This window comes from Myripristis murdjan, chromosome 12, assembly GCF_902150065.1.
Source record: "Myripristis murdjan chromosome 12, fMyrMur1.1, whole genome shotgun sequence".
Taxonomy (NCBI): domain Eukaryota; kingdom Metazoa; phylum Chordata; class Actinopteri; order Holocentriformes; family Holocentridae; genus Myripristis; species Myripristis murdjan.
This window is the reverse complement of record NC_043991.1, coordinates 21,537,325-21,561,452: the sequence shown is the minus strand read 5'-3', so window position 1 is coordinate 21,561,452 and position 24,128 is coordinate 21,537,325. Positions and strand designations below refer to the sequence as shown.

Sequence of the window (24,128 nt, the reverse complement as noted above, 5' to 3'; positions counted from 1 at the left end):
ACTGAACTGACATAAATGCACGCACACACACACACACACACACACACACACACACACACACACACACACACACACACACACACACACACACATTCAGAGGCTGCATTTTGCTTCGCCCCCAGTGGTGTACCATTTTCAGATGGTGGTTCAGTCCAGTTTTTCCCCAGTAGAGGGTGATCATGTTTCAGTCAATACTGCTCTTATGTATGAGACTCGTCCCACAGTTTGAAAACACTGTGCATTCGTGACTTCTCCTTTTGAACACACCAAAGAAATGTTTTTTTTTTTTTTCTGGTTCTTTTTTATTTTGTCTTTTTTTCATTGTGGCATCAGAAACACTAAAGCAGTATACAGAGACAGAGTTGAATAATGATCATACAGAATTTCAAAAACCAACCGCTGGAAGTAATTTGCTTCTTTCCGTGTATTCAGGACATTTTTGGATAGATGGGCATTGCATTGAGTTGAAGTCTCTGCTTGAACCCTCAGCTGCGGTTGGCTTGCCAACATACTTAACATAACAGTTTCTATTTTTGTCAAACCTCAGAAACATGGCATCCCTGTCCCAGTCACTCCTCGGGCACCCTGGAGCATGGATGCCAACCTCATGCATATAAGGTGGGTAACACCGGCTCGATACACCATCTTGAATTACTACTTCAACAATGTATGATTTTTGGTATTGAAAGTACAACATATTGTGATACTTAAAGATGTCATTCTTTAAATTGTGCTTTTAAACAGCTATGAGTCTGGAATCCTGGAGAATCCCAAGGTAAGGCCAGTTCTTGATGTCGCGTCTATAAAATTAAGAAAAATTAAATGTGTATTGCTTGTAATTGCTTGTCTGGTATTTTTTCCCTCTTGTGCACCTTCTACATTCATCCATACCTTTCATTTGTTTTTAAATCAAGCGTGGTGTGCTGGCAATGAATATTAATCCAAGTCAAGAGTTTTTTTTTTTTTTTTTAATTTAATTTAATTTTATTTCTTTTTTTTTAATTACAAATACAGTGATGTTGATAAATACTTAGAAGCTAGAGATAAAAGCCCCTCTCTTTGGGAGAGTTGTATGTTCATTGATAATACTTATTTCAGTTAAAAGTAGTGTACTATCTAAAATAATTCATCACTTGACCTCATATTCAGTGACACCATCCTGAATTTCAGGCAGCTTTATTCTGGCAGCCTTTTGTATGGTTAAAGGCAAACCTCCACCTGAAGAGTTTTGGATGAATGTCAGAAATTCCTTCAGACCATCACCTGTTCTTGATACAGTGTTTTGCACTGTCAGTGCATGATGTAGCCTGTATGACTGACTGAGTTGCGTCTAATTCCTTCACTGATTTTTTTTTTTTTTTTTCATCCACTGATGCACACTTGAGTTCCTATGCAGTGTATTTATACCCTTCCTTCAGGTATTTTCTCTACATGCGACCTTTTCCAGGGTATTTTTTCTTCACTTACAGATATTGTGGTGTGTCACAGCTGATTATCTTACAATACATCACATATTGCAGAATCAATTGTATAGTGATACCATTGTTATCATGGGTAAAATATTGTGATAATCGTGGGTAAAATATTGTGATAGTATCGTATCGCCAGTTCCCCAGTGATTCCCTCCCCTCGTGGAGACTGTGTTGGTGTAATGTGTTTGGGGCACTAGCCACTTGGTGCAGTCACAAAGTGAGACAGTGGTAAGCCTACAGTCCCTTCTGCTTACCCATGCCAGCACCAACACAGATGCATGCTGCTCACTCTCCCACAGTACCATGGGTGAGACAGAGTTTGATCTTGGCCGGGGTCACGGGTCGGAGCAGTACACACAGGTTGCCCCCAGTGACCTTCAAAGCTCCCATCCCTTCGTCCCTCTGTCTGTGTCTCTGTCTCTCCTCACCCCGGGTCCTCACTAGGCCCTGGGAAGAGCCTGGGACACACAGACACTGACTTGTCGTCAGAAACGCTTCGCCTAATTCCCGATTTCATGGGAGCCGGGGAGGGGGAAGGGTTAGGGCGTTGCGCCCAGCTGGGGCCTCCTGGGTTCCAGCCTCAACTCCTCGGGACCTCCATTGTTCCCCTGGTTGCGCCGCCGCGGGCTGCGACGTGGGAGGGGAGCTATTTCATCGTGACACCGTGACACCAAAATGTCACCAGTAACAGTAAGTACAAAGACAGCGGGCCAGACAGATGAGTCTCCAATGGACGGGGTGTCACAGGGAGGCGAGGGGTCCCGCGCTTCAGGAGTAGAGGGGCAGGGGCAGATCCACTGTAACTCTCAGGCCTCTCTCTCTCCCGCTCTCTCTCTCTCTCTCTCACCCTCACCCTCTCCCCTCCCTTGCTTTAGTGGTCGGCCTGTTGAGAAATGTTGTGAAAAGAATTAGAACAACCAACTCAATAGCATAGCGATGTATGATGACAGTGTTGTGTAATTGATTTCATTCATGGGTCTTCTTTTGGTCCATTTACTCCAATATTGATTTGACCAATGGCATTAAATACAATGAAATATTTATGGTAGAGGGAGCTAAAGTGGTAAAGGGATTTGAATAGTTTTCCCAGGGTATGATATGATATTTTGAACTCTGAGCAGACTAATAATTCAATATTTTTTTAAATATATTAATAACAGCTTTTTCCTTATACTCAATGAGAAACTTATGCTGTTTGTTAGACTCTGTGTAGACCAGCTAAATTTGATTCCAAAAAGTGATAGGTGTTTTGTTTTATGTAGGTTAAAATGGCAATTAATGTAAAGACAAAATCAACGGCAATATTGCAAAGTAATGTCATCCTGATATCTCAGCCCAATACTCAATCAGACATAATAGATTCTTATCCATCTAGAAGGTCATGTGGTCCTAAGTGTTTCTTCTCTATCTCTCTCTCTGCCTCTCTCCTCCAGTTTCAGCCCTCCAGGCTCAGGGTGGACCTCAGCCATTCAGGCCCACAACTCCCCCACCTGTAGTACAATGGCCCTACTCTGCTCAGCTCAGTCAGATTAGGAAATGTCCAAATGGTCGCTCATATGTTCTCTAGATAAGAGTAGGCCTAGAGTTCATGTTACTCTGTGATTACCACTGTATCCTTCCTGATAACCCCTAACCGTTTGGCCTGTAGCAGCACTGGCTCAGTGGCTCTGTTTATTCACCCCCATCTGGCATTAACTTACGTGAAGACATGCGCCTGGGGCAACTTTAGCAAGCCTATACTGCATATTCACTCACATTTTATTATGTTAACATGTACCTGTCGGTTTGTAACAGTTGTGATGAAGTTGACTGAAACTTCCTTGAGACCACCCCCCCACTCCTCATGCACAATTCTGGTGGTATTTAATAGTAATAGTACTGATTGGTATGATTTTGTTGTTTTTCAAAGAAGGAAGAAAAAGAAATCTAGAAGAAAGAAATTTTGGTCATATTTCTTTCCTTGTGGTTTTCTCCACACCACACTAATAATGAAATGCCACTTAATCAGATGACTCCACTCCCTCCACCTTCCTTGCTGTCTTCTCTTCTCACTCTCTCCTCACATGAGCAGTCAGGGCGCACCCTGAGGCTGCCTGACACTTGTCCTGAGTCATTAAAACATCACCTCAGTCTTAATTACGGCCTGTGTCAGAGGGCTTCCCCTGGCCCAGTCAGCTCTTTGATCAGGCAACTGATGGAGCAATGCTTGTGTTCACCAGGAGTAAAGGAGCGTAACGCCAGCCTCTGTTCACCTAGAGGAAATGAAAACTTGTTTTCTGCTGGTCGCATGGCTGGCTGACTAGATGGACAGGAGGCTGCCTGTAGGGGAAGGAAGAGGGGTTGTAGGTGTGTGTAGGCATGCACATGTGCCATTTGAAGCGAAGAGGTTAGCATTTGTCATGTGCCTCGCCTGCCCCGAGGTCTGATTGGTCTGACCTGAGTGCTCTGTGTGTCCATCTAGATATCACTTGCTGTCTCTTTAGCTTTGTTTCCATGTGTAGGAACCTGTTGTATGAGTAAGTCAACCATTTACATTTAAATTCAGCTGAAGGTCTAATACTGACCAAAAGGACCTGGGTGTTATAAATACTTGTCCTGCACATTGCATGTATATTTTATTCTGGTCTCATTTTGCCATGTTTGCATTTTAAAGTGAAGGACAGACTTGAAACGTTGTGATTTAAGTGTCATTTCCAACCCAATGGGCCAAAGATTTTATTTATTTATTTTTTTACCACCCCCTGCTCTTATACCACCCTCCCACTCTCCTTCGCCTTTCTCCCCCGTCTCCCTCCCACCACCTGTGCCTCTCTTTGGCCCTACTGGCCTCGATTGAAAGCCAATGAGGCAACTAACATGTGGAAAGATAGAAATTTACTTGCTTTAAGTTCATGCCTCAGCCTTCTTCTTTGCTCTATAGGCCGCATTTAGCACAACAATATGGCAGGAGCAAAGACTGCCAAAGGAGCTGCTCTGTGCTACATGATGGTGCGCTTCACGCCCCATTTCCCACCAATGCCCCCCACCCCCACCTTCTCTATCTCTACCTTTTCCTCTCTTTCACGGCCATGGCTTTGGGACAGGTCCACCTGCGGGGGGTTGGAATTGAAATGCATTGATCTCTTGCACACTGGAAACAAGCCTATTCCCTTACTTTCCTCTTTTCTTTTTGGCAAACTGTGTGTAAGTTTGAGCTCTCACCTTGGGACTATGCATGAGTTTTTAAGGACTGCTCAGTCAGATGTATGAATCCTGTGTGGATTTTTAATCGATCAATTGACAGTTTGCCTTAAGTCTGTATTGTGGTTACAAAGTCAATACTTAAGTTGGCATATTAAAAATATTTGTTACTTTAAAGCTAGAAACATGAGAAATAACATTTAAATGCCCTTTATCATCAACAAACAAAATATTTTGTTCAGTGAGCACACATTTGGCAAAGGGTGGTAGGAATATACATGAATATTCCTTAAGGTTAAATTGGGTGTATAATGAAATATGAAAACGCTGTATGTCGGTTGAAAAGCTGTCACGCACTACAGCTATTATGACTGGTGCTGATTATTGGTATACTTTACTAGAAGTAAATGAAAAAACAGCCATAGATGTACAGCCAGAATATAACAGAGCTGGGAAAATAGTCTTCCTCACTCTCCAGTATTTAAAATTCAGGCCATCTTTCTCCCCTCGAGGAGTATGCATCAAAAGGCTTTTTAGGGTAGTCATTTCGCCCCTCTCCTGTTCGCTCTCATTTGGCATCTTTCAGGGCGCTGAGGCAGAAAATAAAGGAGAGGTAGACGGGCGCCTTCCCAGTCAATTTTGGTGTTTAGTTAAAAGGAAAGAAAGTGATTGCGCTGCTCGTTTTCTCCTCACTGACTGGCGGCGAGCGGATGGCGATTAGTTATTGTATGATGATTTAGCGTCTGGTAAAGCTTTCCATTTAAATGCACCCAGCAGTTATTTTGCATAGTCCCCCTGCAATTTGCCTCAGCTCAGGAGACATTGGCCATCGTCTTGTCCTAATGCTGTGTAATTGTTGGGGGGGCACATGGCTAGGCGGACACGACAAACCACCACACGCTCTTTTAGGTCCCAACCATGACTTACTGAAATGGCTCCCAGCTCCCACCAACTGGAAAAACGACAAATGTCTGTCACCGGGACAACTTTAGTGAATTTTGGGTGTGAACGGCATGCTGGGTCTTTGTTGTCTGATGCCCATTAAGTGAAAATCTTCATTTGAAAATGAAATAGAAGGGAAACGTCACTCAGAAAATCAAAACTGGAAAACTGGAAGATTAGAAGAAGTGAAGTCAGGTGGGGGAGATCCCAAGGCACACGGCAGAAATGGAGATTTTTATAGACTGACAGAATATTATTGTGTACTTCCTCTTGCTGAAATAGGTTCTGTCATAGTATCAGGTGTGTTTTGCCTTGTCAAGTGTTCTCTAGTCTTGGGGATGTGTGTCATTTCTTTCTTTTGCCCTTTCTCACTCTCTCTTTTGCTGCGTTCTGCCTCTTCCCGCCTTCCCCTGTGGTGAAAGGCCACGCAGGGAAAATGAAACCAAATAGAGGAGAAAAATGGAACATTGATTTTTGTCTTCACTCAACTCTTGATGGCGTTTTCAGGTTTCTTTTTTTCACGCATCATCCTCTCTGTTCTTTTGCCCGGCTTGCCTTGTGTTGTCTGTTATCACCTCAAACAACAGATTCCCTGTCTGCAGTACTTTACTTTGATGAGGTCTCAGAAGGTCCTGGTTATTCATCAAGGTGAATAAAGTGGGTGAAATAGTGTGTGTGATTGTGTATTTTTCAGAACCACGCTCCAGCTGACCTGTACCTGATGACCAAGAACCCAGAAGACACTCCCACAAATCCTGATGCACTGGAGATAGAGTTCAAAGAAGGTCTGCTGCTTGCAGTTTGTTACCTCTTGATTTGTATTTGTTTATATCCACAGCTGCAGAATTACTTCCATTTTAATCTCTCACGCAATCTACAGAAATTAACTATGCAAAAAAATAATATCAGGAACGCAATGTCAGAGCTGACTCCGTCACTCCAGCTGTGACTGCATGTCCAGTCCGTGCCTCTTCATCTTACTTAACATTGATGGTAATTGCCTCAGGGCTACAGCTCCCAAGCTGCCCTGGCTGTGTTTTATCACAATCACTGACCACCCAGACTTAGCCCCAACCCCTCACACCATTACTGGGTCCAAAGCTGCCATGTTTGGCCTCGGGGTGCACACACGGGCCGGAAGCATTAAGTCCAGCTAATACACCAGGCCCTCAGGGGCCAGAGAAACGCTCATTAGATATATTACCACAGGGTCCAGGCTAAACAGTGGAAAGTGTCACATGTTTGCACAGAGAGAAAATGTCAAGAAACATCCAACCCTGGGGCAAACGGCACAGATGTCCCTTCATCCCTGGTCACTACTGGAGGCCGAAGGCTAGCTTAGGGCTAAAGGCTAACATCAATCGCCTGACAGACACTGGCCCTTCTGATCACATTGGCTTGACTGACAGCTTTATGGGCTACAAGAGTAACTAAAAGAAGTTCAGAAGGTTGGCAAAGGATTTGATGGGAATATATGTGCACTAATGTAAAAGCTGAGGCATCTTCTCTTATTTTTAATTTAACCCAATGCAAAGTTAATACTGTACCATCGATTAAAGTCTGCGTAGGACTGTTTTATAATGCTTTGCAGATATCATTTTACCAGTTTCCCTAGGAAAATGTTAAAACAAGAAGGTTGATAACTGTTCAACTGGGGATGAGATTTCCTTTGTAAAACACTGATGCCGTAGTAAAGCCTCGTCTAGTTTCGCGGGTTCTTTACAGGCCTGCGCTCCGTTTTCACACATATTCTCTGTGCCTTTATTGAGCACCCTATGACAAAAGCTGTTTTAGTTGTCCACACAAAGGCCCGAGCCTACTCCTCCTCCCTCTCAGCACAAGATCAGCACAAGAATGTTTCATTTCATTCCCCTCCCACCTTTTCATCCCTGCCTTTCTCACCAAAGTTTTCTCACTGATTAAAAAAGAATATTTAACGACAGGAACCTTTTTCCCCCGTCAAACACTCCATTCCCCATCTCTCCCTTTTTAATTTCATCCCTCCCTCCTTTCATGCCACAGAAGGGTTGAGGAAAAAGAGACAGAGAGGAAAAATGTAAAGCAGTAATTTTTCCTACAACTGTGTCTGCGCTCCCATTGTCTGCACTGTTAGGCTGCAAAAAACTGAAGAAAAGGATCACGGGGAGAAAAAGACCCCTCAGTGAATGATAGAACCGGCATGATGGAGAGAGCGAGAAAAAGAGAGCACAGGGACGAAAGGCCAGCCCCTACACTCCCACGTTCAGACACTTACTTAATTTATTTGAACTTTTAATCTAATTATTAACTATTTGGGAGGGGGTGCGGTTTTAATAGTGCACCATCCACACTGCCCTGTCCTGCACTGGAACGTAGATTGTTTTGTTTTGTTTTTTTTTTTCTTCCTCTTCTTCTCCTTCCATGGGAGCCACCCGAGATTCCTGCGATATGGGAATGGCCGCATCAACAAAGCCCTTGTCTAAAAAAATTTGTCAAGTCCTTCACGTGTCATTCCAAACAGGGCTTTGTATGCACAGGACCGGCTGAAAGGCAACCAGAGGTGCTGCTTTTCTTCTCTCTCTTCGAAGCTATTTGACTGGCAACAGCAAGTATGCTAAATGGTAATGAAAGCTGGATGGAGAAAGGACTGACTAGCAGCAGATTTTCTTTTCTCTCATTTTGTCTCCTTGTCTAGTCTTCAAAAGGTTTATATTGCCTCCCTGGCGCACACACACACGCACACACACACACACAAATGTACACACTGCTTTTCACGCATGTGTCTGTTCGTTCCCGCTTGTCCACCTTTGGCCCGTGTTGCTCACACCAGGCCATGAATAAGCAAGTCCTTGACAGTGATTGATACGTACTTGGTTCAAGTGGCTTTGGAGAGGAAGTGTGTGGAGTGAACGTGGGTGTTTTTTCTTTTTCTTTTCTTTTTTTTTTCTAAGACTCGTGAGCGCGTGCGTGTGTTTGTGTGTGTGTGTGTGTGTGTGTGTGTGTGAGGGTGATAAAAAGATGGGTGATTGGTCCACAGCGACTAGTGTCTTTAGCCCATGCGTGTGCACACACAAACACTCAGTGATGCAAAAAAAAAGTGCTGAAGAGAGTAAGGGCAACACAAAGCTGGGTGTGTAATTCAATTAGAGAAGGGCCTGCCCACGATTTCACAGCCTTCAAACGAGCCCGGCCTTTGAATTTATTAGCACTTCTCACCACATCCCATTGTGGTGGTTTTCACCTTTAGCCGACGACCATCGATTTCAGTGATTGAGATAATGAGCAGTTGTCAGCAGATTTTATCAGCTGTGGGCTAGTTTTGACAAAATAGTCATGTATCAACATGCTAAAAATGAACTGTAGTTTTTATTTTCTGCATAGCCATTCCTCAGTGCTACAAATTGACTAGGCTATGTAGAATTAAATTTATTTAGTCATATTTTATGGACAAGGTGTGGTAGCTTGATTTTTTTTTTTTTTTTTTTAACATTATGAGTCAGATGAGACAAAAATGCTAGAAATATTCACAAATCAGATGCTTTTTTGCCTTAGAACTTTATTGGAAATTGGGATTTCTAACATTGAAAGATCAAAAACGGTGTAAAAATGGTGCAAGTGAAGTTGGATGTCTGCTCTTATTAAACTTTTTTTTTCTTTTTACTTTTGTATTGAGGTACATTTACTCACAGTTGGCCTGCTGTTGACTTAACATTGCTAATGTTAGCCAAAAAAATCCTTGGAATTCCAGCAGCCAAATCAATGTATGAAAAAAAATGTTTCGTTTTTGTTTATCTGTAAAAATCTAACACAACATTACTGGAAAACAGCTTTGTATCTACAAACAGTATTTATGCAGTTATGCATAAAATGCAGGAAACGCTCACAGACAGAGAAGGAAAGGTGTCAGCTTAATTTTTTGGAAACAGGAACCACAAAACAAAATGGCAGTCAACAAGTAGTGTGTGGAGCTATATTAGGTGAATATACAGATTAATGCAACAATTAGTTTCAGCAGTTTTTTTTCCAGTCTTTTTTTCTCACTTTTAATGATGCATCACATTGGCAGCTCTACAAATACTTGAGATTTCTATACTATACATTTGAGGAAAATGAAGTAAGGTGAATATGCTTTTCCCGCTCATAATTTCTTGCTCCAAAAGTTCTCCTTAAATTGTTTTTTAAATTGTTGGGAATATACAAGCAGGAGAATGAACTGGTCTGGGTGTTTCACACTGTAAAAGTCCTTTGTGGAGGGTACTGATGCATGTGGGACATTTAGGCTGAAAAACACTTGAACCCTTGTTTATTTCCCTTCACTTCTTCCCTGTGTTCTCACTAAACTACAGCTCTGTGATGAATTATATGTTGCAGTAATTCAGATTTGATTGATCACATACTTTGAGGACTCTTGGTCACTTGTCAAAATTTGAAAGGCCTCACTTGCTCTAAGAGTAAATGCTCCATGTAATATTGTCTTTTTACTTGCATCAGTGAAGTTGGAAGATGTATTTTCACTCTTGTTTGCCTTATTGTCAGCAAGATATCTTTAAAGAGGTACAAAGGAATACTAAAATTTGGACTGAGAGCTCTTTGTCCAAAGATCCCATTTTTGGTGGTGGTTTGGAATTGTGATTTCTGCCTTTAGATGATTGTTTTTAAGGCACAGCTGCATTGCTGCTCTCATGTTCTGCTTAGAAGGTCTGACATCTGGGACTCGTAAATTGGTGGTTTAACTGAATACAATCAATTAGCAAACATAAACTGTAGCAGAGGCTGCAGCTTTGAATATTCATTCAGAAATGTTCATTTATTGGTCTTTATACACTGTAGTAAGTGCCCTCTGCTTTGTATATGCCCGGATTTGATCAACAAACTGTGTCTTGTGTCGTATCACCTGCCCCTCAGGAGTTCCTGTCAAAGTGACTAACATAAAGGACAAAACATCCAAGGACACTCCGCTGGATATCTTTTCATATCTGAATGAGATAGGGTAAGTTTTGTCTGATGCATCTTCATGCCTAATGTAATGCTCATACTGGCATTTTTGGTGTCATTGGATAAACCCCTTTGCTTCCAGTATAAACTTTACAGGATAACAGGCTGTAGGGAAACTGCTCTCCATCAGAATAGTGTGTAAGCCTTCACAGAGACAGGCGAGTGGTTAAGTTCACCACCTCTGGAACCTGCTGGTCCAGGATCGAATCCCAGCACAGCTTTCCCACCTGTCTCTGCCTGACTCTGTCTCTGTCTGTGCTTTCCAACTGTCTAAATAAATGAAAGACTAGAGGTGCCTAGACTGCCCACTCCTTCAAAAAAAAAAGAAGAAAAAGCAAAGAAATAGTGTGTGAATCAGAGTTTATCCTAGAACTCAATGCATAGAGTAGCTCTGAAGGTATTTTCTTAAATTTTCTGCAGTCGTCACCATTATTAGGTACATTGACTGGGTTCTGAGTGAAAAATCCCACTGAGCAATTTAATGTTGATTAAGATACCTACAGTAGATACCTACAACTTAGACTACAACTTCTGGTGCATGTGAAATAAAGTATCACTTTGTGCATGTGGACCTCTCTGTTTTTATATTTGCACCTGTTTGTGCACTGTGTAAATATGTAACAAAACATATTTACTAGGAATAGGATGATAGATGGAAATTCAATGTGTTGAAATGCCAAAATGTGACAAAACATATCTTGGGGCAGAAAAATGAATCATCATTTTGCGTATGTTTTATTCTGCTGGAGTACACCCAAAAGAGATGGTTTGCCTGTCACAAGTTTACAAGCACTCAATCAAAAAAAAAAAAAAACTCTTTGTAATAGAAACTTTTTTTTTTTTTTACATTCTTGCAAACTAATGCCATTGCTAGAAGGATATGTGGCTCATAAAATGAATATAATTCTGCAGTCATTTATTATTATTACGTTGTATTGTTTTTCCATCCCTAGTATTTTACTACTTCCTGTGATTGCCAAAAAGATACTGGGCTGTATGAGAGCTGTGAAGCTGATATGACAGGTGGCGCTAGATGGGCCGAGTCTCTGATTAGGTTATTACTTACTCAGTGGCTTGCAGTCTAAATTATTAATTTCTAACATTAGTGGTTGTAAATGCCAAGTGCTCAAAATGCTATCTTGTTAAATACTGTCTGGGGAAATTAACCTGCTTTTTTAACTTCAGCTTTGCTGTCCAAAATAATAAAAGAGAGAAGATAAGAAAGGGTAACAGTGGAGTCATAGGTTGCTGAAGAAGGCACCACAGCTGCTACTGATGCTGAGTTTATCAGTGATGCCAGCGGTGGTCTTTTTCTCCCAGATGTAATGAGGGGACATAACAGTAACATATTCGAACAAGGATGTGATTATTATTATTATTATTTTGTTAATTAAAATTATTCGAGGTAATTCAACTAAAATGGTTTAAGGTGCCTTGCTCTTTTCTCTCCTTTTCTTAGTGGAAAACACGGAGTGGGCCGGATTGACATTGTGGAGAATCGTTTTATCGGCATGAAGTCCAGAGGTAAGGAATTGAATTCAGAAATGGTTTTCATCCTGTCTCAAGCATCTTGAATAGCAAACATTATATTTTTAGTCCTATTCACGACTCCAACAGACTGCCTCGCTTACTAAAACCCTAAACAAGGATATATTTGCGCTTCCCCTGAAGTAAGTTCCAATATTTTAATTTTGCATCCTTTCAAAAGCCTTCCTTTCAACATCCACGGCTTTCAGGCAATTGCAGTTATTTTACATGAGTGCTTTAAGTGTACCACTTGCTATTCTGCTTGCATAAAAGTGGGCTGGAAGGTAACAGTGTGGTCATGCACAATCACAACATTATGTGTTTTTCTGCCTTCTGCTCAAAGGAAATATTTTCCTCTGCTTCACCTGGAAGCTTAGGCTCTAAAGTTACTTCCATTTACTTATGCATGCACACACATACAGAAAACACACACTTTGAGCAAATGGTGGACACAAATACACACATATGCACACATGCACTCTCACACACTCTACAGCCATTTCTTGGGGTGTTTTTTTCCCTTTATTGTCCATAGCAGCCACAGCCAACTCCATAGCTCCTTTGTCCCCTCTCTGCATGTGTCACCTCAGCATACATGCAAGGGCGGTAAGCTGCCCTGGCCTAGGATGACGCACACATACATACACATACAAACACACACACACTCTTTTTTTCGCCCATGACACCTCCTTATAGTGCAATGACTGGCAAATTGACTGGCCAACAGACTGTGGCTGTGGCGCGACTTGGCAGGTAGAAATTGGAAAATGGGAAGCCCACTTTTCTCTCCCCTTGGCTGAACAAAAGATCAAAGCTTTTTCTCCACTGAAGCAATAGGAAGAGGAGGAGCACGATGTGTCCGAGTGGTTGAATAACTACCATCGAATGTGTGTGTTTGTCTCCTTTGGAATGGCAGTGGTGTTAGCACAATAGATGGTGGGAAGGACTGAATGGGGACATGTCATATTTATTTGTGTTGGGTCATATTTATTTGTACTGGGTCAGGGAGGCGGGGGGTGGGGGGTGGAAATGTTTTTAAAGAATGTTGTCAGTGTGCTACAAAACATTCAGCGGCTTGTGTGCCTGAGTGACATTTCCCACCTGTCAGAGTCCTGTTAGACCTCTGACCTGAACACCATTGGCTAAGGTGTACCTATCAAAGGCAGCAGGAAATTGTTGTACACTTTCATGATGAATAGGCGGGCTTGTCTGCAGTCCTTGGTGTCTTGCACAGTGGGACTGCAGTCGTGGTTGAGCATTCGAAAAACTCAAAGAATTCCTATTAGGTTTCTATTTATTATCATTATTTTTTAAAATCAATTTCTAATTATTGACATTGTCATTCAGACTGAAAACATCTCTCCACAAAATTACAAAAGGAGCGTCTTAACAGTCCAATATGAACTTTTTGGCTCATCTGCCGATAGCAGGGTAAACTGTGAAAATTTGTCAAAAATGTTTACCAGCTATAAAACTGCATTATGTTATTATATTTACATGCTGTGCTTTTGAGCTTCATGTTTCAGCCTGTGTCCCTCAGATAACTCCTCTTGCAAGAACACCAACCTCTTTTCTCTTTTCTCATCGTCTTCATGTTTTCTATTTGTGGTTTAACGCTGGAAATGTGTTGCCGCATCTCTACTAACATGTAACACAGATGATTCTTACAGCAAAAACCTAGACAGACGTGGTGTAGAAAGTGCGAAACAGTCGTAAGCAGCTTTGATTTGATTGGCTTATGTTAGTCTCAGTCGGTACACCTAAACAACACAGTGATTTAAACCTGGCGCTACACTGTGATTCCAGATAGTTTTCTGGCCATCTGTCTGGTGACCCCAGTGTATTCTGCCAAACCCAAAATTTACCTGCATTTAGGTGGTAAATCGTGTTAATTATTTACCCTGAGCGCCTTATACTGTATCTCAGGCAGTTATGCTGAATACTTAGATGTGATTTTCTTTCCTGCTTGTGCATTTAGTCACCTGTGTTTAACAGCAGTGTCTGCATGCACTGGCACTTCACCAATAACTCACCCATAGGGGCAGAGGGAATCTGCTCAGGTAGATTTAACCCCCAGCAACTGTATAAAAGATTAATACCTCAAAACCACTGGGGGTTTTGTCTCACTAAGCTTAACCAAACCACTGCCGCTGTAGCTCACCCAGACAGAATTTTATTGTTCACTTGTCTCCGTTAAGCTAACTCTCTTTTGGAGCACTTAAGACAAATTGGGTTGGAGGGCAGTTTTAACTGATTTTTCTGATAGCGCCAGCGGAAATGTCCCTACATGCCCTTTGTGGCCCCGGATCATCTAAAACTTAAGCCTCACTAGCTCAGGTTGCCACCTTTGAGGCTTTAGACGATTAGCAGAAATGCTAAGCTCTGTTTTGGGCTGCCAGCACACAGCGAGTGAGTGCTTCTCTGTTTCCAGATCAGGACCCGTGTTGGAGTATCTGCACTCTGACTGATCTGAGCTCAGCTGCTCACCTGAATGAAAGGGACTAGTAGTAGCCTTCTTGATCTGTTAAATCTTAGAAAATTAAAATTTAAGTTTTTAGAGTTAGTGTTACAGTGTGTGAAATTTGGCTACCAAAAGTGTAATCAGGGTTTAGTGTAGTAGCATAGCATGAATCAAAAACAGCAGACATGTCATTTCAGTGACATTTTTAGATGTAGATGCAAAGGTTGGTGAACTGCAGCTGCATCTTTTAGAAATTCAAACTCACACAAAAACAGATGCCATTGATAAAGCATCCATTTCTGTTTTCTAATCTGTCCTCCTGCATTTTTCCCCCTCCTCCTTTTGTTCCAGCTGACAGATGAGTGACAGCTTCATTTCTCATGTCATCTACCACATCTTTTTCCCCTCTCTCCTCCCCCCCAGTCCAGAGGGGGTAAATTGCAGGGTAGTCAGAGCCCTGGTCCAGGCTCAAGGCTGGCAGGGGCCTCCTACCCTGTCATTTACCCAGGACAGGCTCATCCATGTTTTGGGAGGGTGAGCACTCTGAAGGCCTGTCTGTCAGGCTGTTGGGAGGTGGACGACGACTGACGGCTAATAGAGTTGTCTGGTTGGGGTTTAGTTTGGATGGATGGGGCTCATATGCTCCTAGGATTGCTGCACATGGTGACGGTGCCGCTGCTCCTGGTAAACCTGAGGTTTTTGTTGAAGACTTGTTGGAGCGAATATGTTACTGTTGTCCTCAGAATATAATAGATGCTGTGCCAATATTTTTGGCATGCCTTGTACATGGATTAGAGTTTCCGTTATTTGGGTTTCAGAGAGATAGTGGACTGTGTGAGATCACATAGACCTGCAAGAAAAAAAACGCAGCAGGTGATTCTGTGTCTTTGTGTATTTTTGATGGTCAAAAACGTCTAGGCTAGTGAAGAAGCCTGCCTAGCTTGTCTGACCGACTTATGACCAAAACACCTGCCCTGCGTTCCGATACTCATACTACCATACTATTTAGTACGGAAAAAAAAGAATTAGCATGCATATTTCATACTAAACTACATACTTTGTAAGGGCAGCTGCAGTACATACTAAAAGTAAAAAGTATGCGATTTGGAACGCAGGGCAAGTCTATCCCATTTAATTTTTCTGGTTTGCATCCATCTGCCTGCAATCATCTCCAACAATACTAATGACAGCCTACTTATTTAACTTGCTACAAAGCATTTGAAGATTAGTGTTATGTTGTCTTTGGGCCTTGTGACTGTGGCTTTCGCAGAATTACTTTTTTGTTGTCTGTCCTTCAAATGATGCAGGGTTGCCTGTCAAAGACATTGAAATGGTAAACAGATGATGTATAATAACACATAATTCAAGTTTGCACAAGTAACTGCTGTCTTAGTAGTTGAATACTGACACCTTTAGAAAAGGTTAGTTTTTGACAGTATGTTTTTGTCTTTAATGTGTTGAGTTTTGGTCCGCACATTTTAACACCATTTTCTTGTTTTAATTTGGCAATTGCATGTACGGGTCAGTCTGCATGATGTTTGCCTAAAGCACATTGTTTTGTTTATGTGTGTGTGTGTGTGTACACGTATCTGTTTTTGTTTGTCAGGGATATACGAGACCCCAGGAGGCACCATCCTGTTCCAGGCCCATCTCGACATTGAGGCCTTAACCATGGACAAAGAGATACGCAGAATCAAACAGGGTCTGAGTATCAAGTTCTCTGAACTCCTCTACAACGGTAAGACACTGAGATGCACACATGGACCAGATCACTCAAACTAGTTTATTCCTTTTCCATATGTACATGAAAAAATGAATTTATCTTTCAGCAGCCAGCGGCATCGGAATTGAAACCTCCAATATAGTTGCATAGTTTGTAATTCTCTCATTTTTGTTTTTGCATTTTCAAATAAATAACCCTAAAAATTGCTTTCAAAATAAATGGCAATTAGCTAATTAACCTCAAAAACAGTGGCTTGAAATATCCGAGTTCACAGTGGCATCAAACCCTTGCATCAGATGGTTTGCTAGTGCATCATGTTAACTTTTAAGATTCATTTAAAATTTTTAACTGCAGCAATTAAGTCTGTGAATGGAGAAATAGTTTTCTCTGACAAAACAGTTTTTGTACTTTGTACTGTTGCTGTAGTATCACTTGAGATCACCACAAAAGATCAGGAATAAAAAAAAAGAAAAGAAGCAGAAGAGAAGCACTTTGTAACTGTTTGATAATTTAGTAAACAGTGTCTCATGAGTGCTAAGTCATTGCTTGTTTTTATGCTTACTTTTGTATTAACTGGAATTGTGAATTTCCATTCAATTAGTGCATCATATTAGTTGTGATATAACAGATTATTGCTCAAGTCTGACTTTCTGGCATCAGCAAGGAGTTATGGAGCTGCTGCTAGAAAAAAAACATGTATTTTGATTGTGAACTGCCTGAAAATGTGAACGCTAGTTATTTCTAATCAGAAAGTAGCAGTGCTAAAAGTAGAATAATCTATTTCAATCATTAAATGATTTCAGCTTTGTTGGGTGTTATTCCCTTCATTTCTTTTATAATTAAAGCAAAGGATTTCCTAATTAATCCTGAAATTCTGTGCGAGCGTTGCTGGAGCAAGAATGACGCATGATGTGTTACTTTCTCAACTCGCTGACAGCATCTCAATAGGTGATGATTGATTGTAATTGTAATTTATGGACTATAATGCAATATTTTCCCTTGGATCAGTAAATATTTACTGCAGTTTCCTGTAGTCAGAAAACAAGGGAGGTGATGTCTATTCAGTTATGTTTTACAGAGGAGAGAATCACTCAGTTGATACATATACAGTATCTGACTGGGACACAGCCAAAGATGATGTTCTTGCAAGCGTGTCACATTTTCTAATTTTTTACTAGATGTCCGTTTGGATTTAAAATTTTAAACAAACTTTGCACAAGCCCATAAAACTAGTCTCATGTTCACCGTCATCAGAGAAGCTCCATAGTGATTTGCATCAGCATCATTGGACATTTCATCACAATCTTCCTTTTCACACATTGACAAATACAGTTTGGACTGTTCTGATTGAGATGAAGCCATATTTTAATTCTTAAACCATTATAATTGACTAGCTGATGTCTTGTAGTGATTTGTCTCATCACTAAGCACAATGTATCAGAGAGGTGTGTGTGTGTGTGTGTGTGTGTGTGTGTGTGTGTGTGTGTGTGTGTGTGTGTGTGTGTGTGTGTGTGTGTGTGTGTGTGTGCGTGTGTGCGTGCGCGCGCCTGAACCTCCTCTGGCTCAGGTGTCCTAATCCTCCCTCCTGCTCTGTCTCCTGTCTCCTGCACCTTCATGCACATAATAGGATCAGTGCCATTAGAGACTGATTACTAGGCCACTTCAATTATACCCTCCAGAGAAAGAAAGAGTCAGAAAGGGAGAGAGGGCCTTCAGAAAGCAGACACACACACATACAAAGGTGCTTGCTTTTGTAGGGGGTTAGAGATTAAACTCATTGTGGATTTAAATCATTAAAAGCTCTTCAGATACACTTAGAAGACTGACAAAACCTGTGTAACACAGGCGGCTAACAGTGTGCCATGAGACCTCCTCAGTCTTCCTGTCTTGCCTCAGTCTTGCATTAGTGCAGCAGAATTTCTCAATCCATTTTTCTAGCGCAGTAGCAACAAAAAAATGGCTGCATTGTTCTTTATATCTGCTCTAAAATCAGGAGCACACACACAGCAGTATCCCACTCAGAAACGTGCAGCTTGTTAACGAAGAGATCAAACAGAATGAGCAGAGCGTGAACCAAACTGAGGCCGGCGTGTCACTGTCATGACCACAACGCTCTGCTAGTTCAGAGGCAATGAAAGAAGCGAAGGAGTCCGCCTTTGAACATGGACAGACGACGAGGTGGAGGTCAGCCATTGATGAGAAGAGGACCCCTGCTGAGTGGGGCGTGCCTGACCCCCTAACACACACACACACACACACACACACACACACATATCCCAAGCCCATCTGTCTCAAAGACTGACAGGCCAGGTCACACAAATTGGCGAAGAGAAAGGGGTGTACAAGCTTCACCTGGAGCAGAAATGAGACCAGAGGGGTGAGAAATTTTGGGTTACATAAAAGGGGGAGCTGTGGGCGTTGCACGTGTCACTTTGAGCCCCGCTGCTAATGGAGGATTTAAAAGAGGAGGAGCGTGTGTTTGCTGCACTTGCCTGATCCTGGATGGTTTGCTACTGCACTACTTAAACATTTCATAATAAATAACTTGCATGGCATTTTTTTTCACATTCAGAATATAGTAGAGAGATATACAGAATGCAAAAATCCAGGTGTACTTTTCCTTTTTGTTGCTGAGATGAGATAGTAGGCCAGGTTAGGGTGTTTGTCTGGGTGTTTGTCTCACATCACTGGTTTTGAATTACAGTTTGTGTGTGTATTTAAATATATTTGGCGCACATAAGCAAAACATTAAAAAAAAAAAAAAAAAGTCTTCTAGTGAATCATTACAAGCATACTCTCCCACTTCCCTCTCCCACCTCAGGTTTCTGGTACAGTCCAGAGTGTGAGTTTGTGCGCCACTGCATAGCAAAGTCCCAGGAGCATGTGGAGGGCAAGGTGCAGCTGACAGTCTTGAAGGGCCAGGTCTACATCCTGGGACGAGAGTCACCCAAGTCTCTCTACAACGAAGAGTTGGTCAGGTAAGCAGGAGAAAGTGGAGAGAATTCAATTAAGACCAGTTTGTACTTCTGTGTCAATTACGCAAAACTATTTAGATTATTGATTAATTGTTTTGAGTCATTTTAAAAAAGAGAATTTACAAATTCTCTGATTCCTGCTTATCAAATATAAATATTTTCAGGTTTCTTTAGTCCACTCTGACAGTAAACTAAGTATCTTTGGGTTGTGGACTGTGGGTTGTAACAGAACAACACATTTGAGGATGTCACCTTGGTCTGTGGGAAATTTCGATCAATGCTTTTATCATTTTCTGACATTTTATGGGCCAAACAACTAATAGTTTAATTGAGAAAATAATCAACAGATTAACTGATAATGAAAATAACAATTAGTTGTCAAAATTTCTCTGTAGTTGCACTGTTGATGTGTCACTGCACGGAGGGCAAGAGACCTAGAAAGCTGTGACTGGTCTGCTAGATCGCTTTGTACTTCTTTTGTGTTAATTAGTAGGTGAGCAAAAATGTCTCTAAATTAATGGTAAGAAATATCCCAAAACGTCACTTTGGACGCTGCCAGCGTGTCTGAGAGGGAAGTGTCTGTTTCACATAATGTAAACAATATTGTTTCCGTTTTTATCCTTGCTTCATTAGTGTGGAATTGGTGAAAATAAAAACAAAAAGTGTGTTTCAGTGATCAGCTCTGTGCATATGGATTCTCCAACACACAACAATGAATGCTCACACCATCACAGGCTAATATGGGGTAGCTGCGGCGACACTCCAGTGCAGAAGTAAAATTTGGCCTTAAATATACATGTGTGTGTGTGTGTGTGTGTGTGTGTGTGTGTGCGCGCGCAAATGAGGAGCTTCCACATATTGGTGTGACAGAGGTTGTGCTTGTTTTTACTTGACAGCTGTATGAATGTTTTGGCTGCTCAGGGCACAGTACAGCTGTTCCACATGTTCACCAGTCACCGTTGTTAGCAGAGGGTCAGCCTTCCCCGTCCTCTTCCCACCTCCACACCAACATACTCAACCGACCCGGCCTCACAAAGACATCAGAGGAGTGTCAAGCTCAGTTCCTTCAGGGCACGCACGCCCTCCGCCCCCCTCCTGGCCTCTTTGCTGTGTGTAACAGTGGGTTTGTTCAGGAGGCTGACCCCCGATGCCCTCTAGGCAAGCTCAGCTCTGACCAAAGTAAAGCCCCTCCATATGCCTCCTCATCTCCACTTCCATCTCCCTTTCAGTCACACACACACACTCCAGTTGTATCCTAAAGTCAGGGGGTTAATGGCATTTTCAGCCAGAGGAGAAAGAGAGGTGATTTCACTGGGGAGAAGAGGGAACATGTCTCACACAGCTGCCCATTCACTTCTGTGGTCTGATTTGGCAAGTGCAAAAGACAAAATGTCAATAGCTTGGCTGTATGTACTTGTTCACAGTATTTATGTGTGTACTTGAGTGTGTGAACATACTGTACTCTTACAGTCCACTGCCCTCAGTCTTATTAGTTGTTGTATTAGCTAGTTTTTTCTTCTGTGTTTCTTTTAGCTATATTCTGTTTTTAGTGGAACATTTGGTAAAGAGGATAAATAATATGCTAATCTCACAATTCAGAATACAATATGGGGTGGGAGATTTGGTGCAGCACACTATGATGTAGTGAATTAACTTTTAATCGACAACAAAACAGAGAATGCTGGGAATTATGTTTAATTCTGAGCCACAGATCTTTCTGGCAATAGCACCGGCTTACTAAAATGTAAACTATTTTAAAATGACATTACAAAGTGCAAATAATATATTTTTTCTTGAGTGGTTTGTGAAATTTATGCCAGGCATCAGATTTGTACAGTAGGTAATAATGCAGTCCATGTTTCTGCCCCACAATGCATAATGTCACATTTTGCATTGTGATAAATTTGAGTTTTGATGCATCATCCCATCCCAACTCAATAACTAATTGCTCAGTCAGTCACACACACATTCTCTCTCATTCAGCTGCTAAGAAACTCCACATTTCTGTCCAACAAACACTAATATTCCTGTTCACCATACGTCCCATTACCAACAAAGACAAACTTCTCAGCTGCGACGTCCCATCAGGATGAGAGAGGTGTTGTGTTGCAGCAGCACAAAGTCCTCAGGGCCACAGACAGATGGGCCCAGGGGTGCCCTGTAAAGGAGCCCATTATCAACCCCTAAACAAACCTCCATCATAAATCTGTTTAATTTAAATCAGGGTTTCTCAACCGATGCACCACGGCCCACTGATGGGCTGCCAGCGCCCTTCTAGTCAGCCGCAGAATGCCAGTGGTAGAAGCCAGAATCCTGCATGGGTCCAGTTTTACAAACCCGTGTCTGACCCAAACCAAAGCTTAATACAGCACGCGACCCATTTCCCACAATTTTCAAGTTTGTCCAAGGGCGTTTTGCCGTGCCTGAGCTTTCATATCAGTAATGTTGCTCCGTACCCATGTACTCTTCGTAGGCTGTCTACACACTCCAGTACAGAGAGGGAGAATAACCAGAGCGGTGGCTGAGTGAGCTTGACAGTGAATGAAGAGAAGGGAGCAGTCCACTTGTGTGTTGTTGTTGTTGTTTTTTTCTTGGACTTGACCCCATCTATTAATTCAAGATTCACACCCCGACCCGAACCAGCTACCAATACGTCAGGCATTAACTTGGGATGTTGTTGGGATAACCTGTTTTTGTCGATTTAGTCCTGTTTTTGGATCTGGGGCTGCTTTTGTGTGTGTGTGTGTTTTATGACTTTTATTGAGGCACAGTTACTAAAAATTTATAAAATATATAATGATTTTAGTTACTAATTTTTTTGTAATTTGAATTTTTAAAGAATTTGAGTTTCATGGACAATTCAGATTGTATGACCGACTACCATTTCAATTAATAAGGAAAACAGCTTTTTTTCTTACGGGTCCTGGCACGTTATGATAATGAAGGTGGGCCATTGGGTGGAAAAGGTTTCATCTGTGTGTTTCAGATCACACACAGATGCACACAACTTAAACATGGTGCTGTTAAATTTACAGATACCACACTATGTCACTGACAAGTGGTCTTAAAGCATACACACACCGATTTACCTGCCTCAATCACACACGTAGATATAGTGAAACCCCTGCTGGCGTCCTGTTGGCTCTCCCTGGGCAGCGGTAAACGGTGTCATTAACACAGTGGTGCTACATGCAGCCCGCGCACCCATCTGAGACAGAAATGTCACCCTACTGGCTTTCCACTGGCTCTGCTCTCAATTAGACTGCAGGGTTTCTTAGAGGACTACACAAATAAACTTGTACACATGCACACACAAAATATCACATGCTTGAACACACACACACATGCACACACACGCACACAGTGCCACATCCTTGGAAGCCACTCACTCATAATGGCATTTAGGTGGTAGGTAGGGAGCCTTGTATTGAGAGTTGATGATTTAGTTGTCGGTCTTTCTTTTCATAGTGTTTATTCTATCATTTGTTGGCAATTTCCTCTGTTGCTAAGTGCTTTTGAGGGATGAGTGCAGACCTTACATTGGGAGCTGGGGGTGTAGAAAGGGAGGACAGGATGCAAGGGAGGGAGTGTGTGAAGCACTGCAGGTAGAAACTGCTGTAATTACAGAGCACACGGACCCTCTTTTGTGAAACATTCACACACATTGAAGAGAGGAGATGATTGTGCCACAAGCGGCTTTGACAATACCGAACACACACCAGCACAAGACCGCAAGTTGCAGATTTACTACTTCTTAAAAGAAGGGGATAAAATCAGAAAGAAACGCCAGGTTACAAAGTCATCCTCCATGCAGCTCGGGTTTGATACGATAGGGTTTTCAAATGAGTTGCCTGTGTTTGTGTGTTTGTGTATGTGAGCGCATTTTGATTGTCTGCTATTGATTCTCTGTTATTCAGGAACAAACATGTCTAAGATGAGCATTCACGGGGAAATTGATTGAAACATTATTTCCAAAGAGCACATTATCAATGATCCAATTATCCCAGTGGTTGATGAGGCTCCATATCTCTTGAATATACTGCACTGATACCAAATGTCTCAATAATTTTATTACCATGAAACCCTGTAATGTTTTTCCTTTAGTTCTCCCTTTTTCCCTTTTTGTTTCCCTCCAACATCAGACTTAAGCATCAGTCCTTCTCTTGATCCTTCTACCTCTTTGTTTTCTTCTTCTTGCTGCAGCATGGACGTTCAAGGAGACTATGACCCATGTGATGCCTCTGGGTTCATCAAGGTCAACGCTGTCAGGTCAGCACGTCTTGGGTCTTTGCTGCAGTTGAGGATTACAATGAATTATCTGTTAAAGTGCTTACTCAAAATACATATCCATGGTGCCTGCTCTTTAAACAGCTCTCTTATTCTTGTTTTCTTCATGTTTCTCTTCCACAGGCTAAGGGAACACCACCGTTTGCAGGGTTTGTCCAGCACCAAGATCTAATATGGTGTCGTGATGTGAACTCTCAGCCTTTCTTTCTCTCCACTTTGTCTTAAGCAGTCGTAAATATAGACCACTTTACCCCTATGTCGTCTCCCTCTTGCCTTATTGTCTCCTGTCAGTTTTATGGACACACATGCACCATCCAGATAACCAAGACACTAAGGGCTCTGTTTTAAAAATCTAAACTCACCCTCTGAGGAGCATGACGCAAGTGCAGTTAGGGTGTGTCCAAGTACACTTTTGCTGTTTTAACGGTGGAAAAAAGGGTCATTGCACCAGGCACATGGTTCAGATTGGGTTTACTGGTGTTCTGGAAAGGTATCCTAGGAGCATGTATCTCTGTATCTCTTTTAGTACTTAGTACTTGTACTTGATCTAATTAATCATGGGTGTGTTTTTTGGACATAACAAAAAA

General features: G+C 41.9%; 1 protein-coding gene across 1 annotated transcript in view; it reads left to right on the top strand.

Annotated features, from left to right (window-relative positions):
• The window catches only part of ass1 (argininosuccinate synthase 1), a 31,462-nt gene extending 7,665 nt beyond the window's left edge, over positions 1 to 23,797 (top strand). The window contains exons 7-15 of the mRNA XM_030065213.1: positions 548 to 618; positions 745 to 775; positions 6,289 to 6,379; positions 10,479 to 10,563; positions 12,028 to 12,092; positions 16,163 to 16,294; positions 19,101 to 19,257; positions 23,458 to 23,523; positions 23,665 to 23,797. Coding sequence (XP_029921073.1) covers positions 548 to 618; positions 745 to 775; positions 6,289 to 6,379; positions 10,479 to 10,563; positions 12,028 to 12,092; positions 16,163 to 16,294; positions 19,101 to 19,257; positions 23,458 to 23,523; positions 23,665 to 23,713 — 747 coding nt within the window. The 3' untranslated portion in view covers positions 23,714 to 23,797. The remainder of the gene's footprint in view (positions 1 to 547; positions 619 to 744; positions 776 to 6,288; positions 6,380 to 10,478; positions 10,564 to 12,027; positions 12,093 to 16,162; positions 16,295 to 19,100; positions 19,258 to 23,457; positions 23,524 to 23,664) is intronic.
• Positions 23,798 to 24,128: the final 331 nt, after the last annotated feature.